This window comes from Cariama cristata, unplaced genomic scaffold (genome assembly GCF_000690535.1).
Source record: "Cariama cristata isolate BGI_N322 unplaced genomic scaffold, ASM69053v1 scaffold7348, whole genome shotgun sequence".
Classification (NCBI taxonomy): Eukaryota; Metazoa; Chordata; class Aves; order Cariamiformes; family Cariamidae; genus Cariama; species Cariama cristata.
In genome coordinates, this window is record NW_009632759.1 from 6462 (window position 1) to 15000 (window position 8539).

Sequence of the window (8539 nt, forward strand, 5' to 3'; positions counted from 1 at the left end):
AGGAGAAAGGCAATTGGAAGTATTACAGGGAGAAGACACACAGGGAAGAGAGAAGTAGCTGCAAAATCAGGAAGAGGGATTAGAGAAAAATCAGGAGATTGTATATTGACAAATAGTGGCCACAAATGCAGGTAAAAATTAGGAAACACCTTTCCCTGGTGGCTGAGCATGCTGTCCTCAGCCTTCAAATGTGATGCTTCAGTCTCAAGAAACAGTTCTTCTCTCTTTCTGGGCAGAATTGAAATGCCATTGCTTTGTGAGCAGTCCACAGTAATAACCTGGATGCTGAAAGCCAGAACCTTTGTCCTCCATGAACTCTGTCTGGGTGAAGCAGGGAGGGAAAGCCACAGGCACAAGTGCCTGTCCTGCGAAGCATTTATTGCCGAACAGGCACAGCCCTAAGAGGCTGGTGAAAAGTCCCTCTGAAAAGAGAAGCTGGCGCAGCAGTGAGTTTGCCACCTCAGGATGTTGGTTCGTAAATGGGAGGCTACTGTGGATGTGGCTTTCATAAACCCTTCAGCCTGGTGTCACAGATTTCCTTTACTGCTGCTTGCTTCGTCCCCACAAGGCAGCCCAGATCACCTGTAGTTCTCCAATTTCGACAACAGGTGGGGCTGGAAAAGCAGTATGGGTTGGGGCTCAGTCCTCCTCTGATGCCAACAAAGGCTTCAGTGCCGAATCGTTTCCAAAAGTAGGTATTATTTAAATTCCAACGTGATTCAGTTCCCTCAGCCGACTCTGAATTTCTGAAATCTCCGTGCAACTCTCCCTGAGTTCATTTATGTCATTCAAGCTGCAAGAGCTGGGAAAGGTTTATAATAGCAATGTATTTTCTGCGTGGTTGAAAGCAGGTTCCTACAATTAATTGTTTTGGGGTTTTTGGGGTGTTGTTTTTTGTTGTTGTTGTTGTTGTTTGTTTGTTTTTGTGGGGTTTTTTTCTTTGTTACATTGTTATATTAGTTATCTACTTAATTTGTATTGCAGTTAAGAACTGTGGGAAATGAGGCTGTGCTAGAAGTCTCACTTGTGGAGACACAGATTTGAAAGTATTTCCTGTCAGTCTGTTTTTACAGCTAAGAAAATCTTTGGTTTTGCTTTGTTTTCTACAGCTATTTGATGCTATCAACTGCCTGGCAAAAGAGAATGTCCGATTGCTTGTGCTGGGCCGCAAACACATGCTGATGAACTCTTCAAATTGGAAAAGAGAGATTATGAAGCAGATGCAGAATAAGGCAGACTTCTTCTTTGCTGAAAACATGTGAGTTGAAGAAAATGGCTAAATGTAATGGAGATCAACACCTGATTTATGTGCATTTTGCTTTAGTTTTTAGTACCATTACTAGTATCTCTAGCTCTGTGTGTGTGAAAGAGAAACATGTCCCTTGCTATACTTGCTTCAAAAAACAATACATATTAAAAGTTGCATTGTGAAGAATTTCATCACTTAGAATCGTATCAACACCTGTACGATTTACTAGGATTTATAACTGTTAAACTACTGCCAAGACCACAGTGGCCTGACCTTACAGAATACCTGATAGCATCAGTGTAGAGTTGTGGTCTGCTGTATTAGCCCTGCAAAGGGAGGAGATGGAGTTTGTGCCTGACCATTGTTGCTTCGTAGCCCAGGAGTGTGGAGGGTCTGGAGCGCTGACTTCCTTGCTGCTCCCAGAGGAGACTATTTCTGTGAGTGGAACTAGACCCTCTGCCTCTCTAATTTAAGCACGACCTCCTTGCTCTTGTCCAGTCAAGCCTGTCCTGGTCTCTAAACTAGGTACTTGCCTCCACCTCACTGTTCCCTCTCCTTGCCCTGCTTTCCTCATATAATGGTTCTCAGTTCTCCTTTAGTTCCAGCTCCACCTAGTCTCCATCTGAGTTGGGCACTGTTAATCCTTCACCTCTCTCTGCCATTTCTTCTAGTTCCCTGAAGTTTTGACCAAGTTCCTTGTGCTAGGAGCCAGACCAAGTCTCTTCTGCCTGCCTCCTTGTTTCAGATCTGTTCTCCTTTATCCCCCCTCCAGTTCTAGCTTTTGTTCTCTTTGCTGATGAATCATGTTGCTTTCTTTCTTGCTATCTGAGCACCAACGAAGGGGACATTATTACCCCAGGATGGAGACCCTCGCTAATCTTGTGTCTCGTCACTTATTATTACAGTAATCCACAGCAATCAAAAAATGGTTTCAAGCAAAGTTCTGCTCACCTTCTCCAGATGTAGGGTAACTCATGCCCACTATAAATGTATTTTTAGATATTTTTCCCTAAAACTGTTTCAGTTTAATAGCAGCTAGTGTTGAATGTATTTTTCAAATAATCATAGTATTTTTTGGAAGTGTATTTACCCATAAAGACAAAGACTCACAGATTTGTGCTGTTACCTCCGTTATACTTTATTATCAGTTGTGATGATTGTATTCCAGCCAAGCTTTGGGGGTATGCTTATGAGTTTTAGCAGTTCTGTTCCACATAGCACTGTACTGCTAATTTTTGTGGTAAAAGATTATATTGTTGTATTATCAGATTGTGATAAGAGGGAAGAATGCTCTGTGTAGCATGCAATTAATTTTTATTGCACTCTAACTTTTGGTGCCCTGTGGTAAGCAGAAGTTCTTTAGTTCACCAGGGAACTAGAGTAGTGATGGGAATTTTCAGTGTTGCTGATGAATAAATCTCAGATCAGCATTTGATTCATTTCCTGTAATCACTTACTCCCTTGTGAATGACGTCTGTCTTTTCCATTTGTTTTGTTAAGATCTGAAGATGATGCCTTCTTGTTATATGCCACTCTTCGATCAGGCAAGCATTGCAAGTTTGTTACTAGAGACTTCCTCCGGGATCACAAGGCTTGTCTTTCCGACAGTCTGACACGTCATCTGTTCCGTAAGTGGCAGCGTGGACACCAAATAGTGTTTTCCCCTTCTGTAGAAGGAAAGCATATACGTTTTTCGGTAAGTTTTCTGCTGCAATCAGAAAGCACACAGAGCATTTTAATTAAAGATACACAATTTCAAACTCTGGAAGCAAAAAAATTCTTGTTGGAGTCTAAGAAATGGATTTGTACCAATGGGCTCAAAACTTCCATGTTTACTGAAAATCCACTGTATTCACAAAGCATGCTACAAACATGAAAACTGTCAAAAAGACAAGAAATGCTGCCTAAATGTGTAAAACATAAATGTAAATACAAGTTTGTGTATACAAATTTTTCCATTGCTGTAAAAACTTAAGTGCCATATGTTTTCATTTATTTTAAACTTTGAAATACCTTATTTTCCTCTGTAGCACTATTACAAAATATCATGCTTCTAATTGTACAATAGAATTTCTTTCATCTTTATTTTAAAGAAGCATGAAAATACAGGTATTTCAGTATTCACTGTTATATTAGCCTAACATATGTATAAAATTTCATAGAAGAAAGCCCAGAACAGTCAGGTTTATAGTCAGTATTCAGCTGCAGAAATTACAGTTTTCCAAGCATAGTGTCATTTTATAGCAGAACACTATTGTTATTGTCAAGGAGACATGTATCCTTGTGAGCCATGAACAGTACATTAACAGGAGTGCAGCTGTTTTAAGATTTTTCTAGGGAAAAATTCATCAAGTGACATTCCATATCATGCAGTTATCTGGGCAGTCTGCATTGTTATTGCCTACTTAAAGGAATACTGCACCTATGCAGATTAATTTTCTTGCTGCTCTGGTTAAAATTCTAAAATAATATTCATCAGTACAAACAGACTGTATTGATACAGGCTTATAAGAATGACAGCCTTTCCTTCAGTGTTGCCATGTATACATTTCTTTTTATGGAACCAAATACTGAATGTAGGGTTATCTGAGTAACACAGCTTTAGCTACACCTTGTTTCTTTCTTTTGTACAAAAAGGATGATCATTTTTACATCTTAATTCCCATACAAGTGATTTCAATGATTGACATTCCCAGTCATAGCTGTCTTCTACGTTATTCTGGAAGCTGTGACGGGAAAGCAGAGTTCCAAGACTATACATACAGAGTGATAGTATGTTCTGAGAACTGTAATTGCCAACCAGAAACGTTTCTTTTGTGTTTGTGTTATGTATGTTGAGTTAGTATACCTGTAACATAATGGGCCAGAAAAATAGTTTATTGTATCTGTTCGACTAGATGCTCTTGAAAGTGTTAGTGATAAACCCTTTTCTTACATTCTGCTCAGCACAGAGCAAGTCAGTTCTGTAAAGAGGTATACTGCAAGAACAAACACAAGATGTCATTAATGTCATTAAATCCTATCAGTTCAGGCCTATAAACTCCACATCTTGAGTTAATTCCCATATGATTTCATTTAACTGAACAGAAAAACAATCATTTTGCTCTTTCTAGAAATTGAGTGCATTATGTTCAAATTATTATTATCTAGTGGAGATGGAAGACAGAATTTTAACCATTTATGATGACTCCTAAACCACAAAATGCTAAAAGATGTTTTAGTTTTTCCTCCAGTAGTAAAATTTAGAATTTGTTTGGTGTAAGGAAATAAATGAGAGTTGTTAAAGAGATGACTCTATGGAGATTTCTAAGGTAAATGTTGGAAGTTATCACTACCTATAACTGATATTTTGGTAATATATTATGTAAAGTCTAAAAAAATGTTTTTATCTGTCTTTATCCAACAGCCTGCTTTCCGTTATGACTGTGTGGTACAGACTACAGGTGATACATGGCATATCCCCTATAAAGACACTTTTGAGGAAAAATATTCATACCAAGTACCAAGAAAATGGCTGTGCATTCAGCAGAAACGATGAAGAATGTAATTGCACAAGCTGAAGCTGCTCTTTTTTTTTTTTTAAATCACTGTCACTTGCTGACTAGGACAACTCAGCAGTACAATTATGAGATTAATGTGTGAGGCCTATAACTAAAGAAAATTCAGTAACTGCATTTTGTCAAAGTCAGTCCTGCAGTAAATCTGTCAACATCAATGGTCGTCCAGCAGGGACGAATTAGGTCCATTATTTCCATCTTTAGAGGCAATTTCTGTGGCCTCTCAATGTGATTTGAATTAAACTTGGTTTTTGCTCTTGGAATTTCAGGTTGTGGGGGTTTTTTTAATATTTTGTTTTTTCTCAAGCTTTTCATCTACACTGAAATTCATAAACTGTGTACTTCAAAGAAACTCACCAGGACTTGCAAAGTACCTTCAAAATCTGTGGGTCTGACCTTGCAACAGTGTTGCACAATGTCTACCACCAATAACTGGAGTCAACAGGGCCACATGGTATGTTTACCATTTGCCAGACACAGGTAGCGCTAATACTTCCTCACACTAATTAGGATTCATTTGATCACATAGAATGCAAGAGATTTGTTATAGCAACATATATTAAGATTTTGTTTGGAAGAATAAGGAAACAGCCAGTGGGAAGTTGTGTGGCCCTTTCACACTCTTAAATTTGCTGCTTCTGACAGGATTTCATGTCACGGGAATAGTTTGCTTATGGAAATGCATTAATTATTTAAAAATTGATGATAACTAAAAATTCTTACAGGCAATAATAGGACAAAACTGAATTTTGTGCAGAGATTTCTATAAAACCTTTTCCAATTTATAAAGCAAGAAAAATAATACGTATTTCAGGAAAAGTGTTCTAAGTTATTATTTGTAGGTGTGTGTATGTAAACGTGTTCATTTATTGCGCTTACCATTTTAATGCAAACCTTTCTGCCCCGAAAGCATAGAAATGCCACATTAATCTCAGATGAAATATGGTTTTGTCACATTTGTCTTGTACACTGAAAAATCCTCTGTTTGAGCTGAACCATGCAGATCTTTTTGCATAGTACTTGCAGTTCTGAGCTTTTGCAGTGTCCCATGACAATCTCCCTCAGGACTCAGCATTCAAGTGTGTTCGCTGCTATTTTTTTCACATCAGAGAGCAATCCTGACACTTGTTATACTCCTGGTATCAGTTTTTAAACCAGCAGGTGTGATTTGCATATAGTCATGTCCTTCAGGTACTGTGCAGAAAGTGTAGAGGAGCTGGGTAGGTAATGTAGAACCTTGGTTTTAAATTAAGCATGTTGTTGGTAGCATTCATCACAGACCCCTTTTCTGACAGAACATGCCAGCTCCCATACGTCACCTGCTTTCTGGAATCCACCAGGGAAAGCAGAGAAATTGGATCTCCTCTCACTCTTCAAAGTGATTTACTTCTAATTTGTCAGAAGATTGTTTTTATAATACTGTAAGTCAGAGAACTGCCACATCTCCTTGAATGTGCAAATACTGCTTTGTTAAAGTGTGTGTCTTCTGTACAGGACTGCTTAGTTAGCAATTGCTGCTCTGTATGAGGGGTTACTTAACCTCTGTATGAAGTTTACAACAGCATAAGCCGATGTGAATCAGTGCTGTTACGGTGCCAGTTTGGTACCAGCTCTGGTGGTCGTGCAGTCCTAAGCAATTCAGAGTGCAGTGAGCTGAATGCAAACCCCTTAAAAAATTTGGTTTGGCTCAGTAAAAATTGGCGTTGTTGCACTGAACTAGCACCACAGCACAAGTACTGGTACCGGGAGCCGGGGGCGGGGGGGGAGCTGAAATGTCAGGCTGCAGAAGGTGGGTCCCTGTAGCTCTGCCTTAGGTCAGCTTTAGCTGACCAGAAACTGCGCCTTCAGGTTATCCATTTCATTGCCAGATATGTTCATCCATTGAAGTTTGTATTTTACCTCACCCTGGTCATTAACAGATGTGCAAAATATCAATATCTGACTGGAATAAATGCATCCTCTGCATCTTTTTGACTGAGAACAGACATGTCCCTAATCAATCACTTGAGTTTCATCTCAAAAACTGTTCTTATAGAGATACCATAATACCTTCTAAATAGTAACACTTCCTAAATACACATTCTTAGTGTATTTAGGGGAAGATGGAACAGAATCTGGAATTTACAACAGGAAGATGTCCCAATATTAGTGTCAGAATTGTTGTGACCTTTTTTTTTCCCGTATGTTTGCTGCTAATACACTTTACTGTAGATCCTTATTCGGAATTAATGGCCTTCTGTCTCTGGAACCAAAGAGGAACCATTAGTGATCAACCTACAGAGTTTCTCAGTTGCGTACCACCTGTTCATATAGATGAACACAGTCTCCAGAGGCTCGGTGCTGACTGAGGTTAATTATTTGCATTTTATTTAAGATATTTGTGAAATAACATTCCTTTTGTGTTTCTGTAAGTCTTCAAATTTCAGATTACTGAAACAGGGCATTTAGAGATAACAATGAATATAAGGATTTCCTTCTGAGTATGTGAAAGGAATTCTAGGGGGGTTCCATTGGCAATAAACCCGAGAGCCAGACCAAAGCATACTGACATCTCCCAGCAGATCTACTTGACATCTAGTACTGTTTACACAGTGGTACAGTAAAAAGCCAAGGATTTTTAATGTATGTCTGGTAGTAGTTTATCTTAGATTGATGGGTCCACGCTGAATGCCAGAAAGGCAAGCCCTCCAAACGTTGTACCAATTGGTACCCCCAGACCCGTGACAAATGACACTGACTGCCTTTTGCTAGCATGCTGAATGAGGAGAACAGGAATCAGAAGGAACTAATGCTTACCTTAGCCTGCCCCAGCCACACACCATGGAGACGGAGACGCATTGGCAAGATAGACTTGAGGAAGATTGAACCGATTCAGCCTGCGCTACAGCTATTTTGTGAATAGCTTCATCTTCAAGCTCAGCCACTTATTGTTTACTATGTTAAAAAGATGTCAGAACAGCCTTCCTCAGGATCCTGCAACACAGACTTTGACTCTTATATGGTCAATCAGAGGTGGTGAACACTAAACCAAAAACACGATTGCTCTTCTGAAACAAAACCGTACTTTGGAAGCTGACAAAACTGCTACATAAACAGAGAAAACTTCTGGAAGCTATATCCTGAAAGTAGCATCACTTCCACTCTGTCATGTCCATGGTATTGAGCAACTATTACTCTTTCCTTGGTCTAAGTCAAATATTGAATTTTTGATTCCAAGCACTTAACGATTTTCTCACTCGGTTACTTTTTGGCAACCAGGCTGAATGCTTGCTAATTACTTCCATTTTCCCATCCCCTTTTTCTCAAGGTAAAAAAAATCTGACATTAAACTCCAGTGTTATAGAATGGAAGAGCTTTGTATGTGGAAGGACTGTGGGGGTAGGAATCCTCAGCCTGGAGAAACAGAGGCTTTAAGAGACAAGAGGTCATAAGAATCATCAGTGTTGTGGAGGGAATGCGTAGGGATCGACAGCTGTCTGTCTCTTCCAGTACAAAAGTGGCATCAAATGATGCTGGCAGATAGAAAGTTCAGATAAAAGGTGAAGGTTCAGATAAAAGATGAGGTCTCAGATGAAACCACGGAATGCATCATTATGCTGAGCAACTCCTTGCCATGGCATGTCATGGATGCAAGAAGTTCACGTGAGCTCAAGGGGAGACCTGCAAGTTCATGAAAAGAAATCCAGCAAGGGTTATTAAATAACCAGACACTACCTCTGCCTTGGGAAGTCCC

At 39.4% G+C, this 8539-nt stretch overlaps 1 protein-coding gene across 1 annotated transcript; it reads left to right on the forward strand.

Moving 5' to 3' along the window:
* Nucleotides 1-1109: 1109 nt before the first annotated feature.
* Nucleotides 1110-4787, forward strand: LOC104166524 (mitochondrial ribonuclease P protein 3-like; the record flags this gene model as incomplete). The annotated part of the gene is made up of 3 exons (XM_009706480.1): nt 1110-1258; nt 2750-2945; nt 4656-4787. Coding segments are annotated over 3 exons (477 nt in total), but the record flags the coding sequence as incomplete, so codon positions are not given.
* Between the last annotated feature and the right edge of the window lie 3752 nt (nt 4788-8539).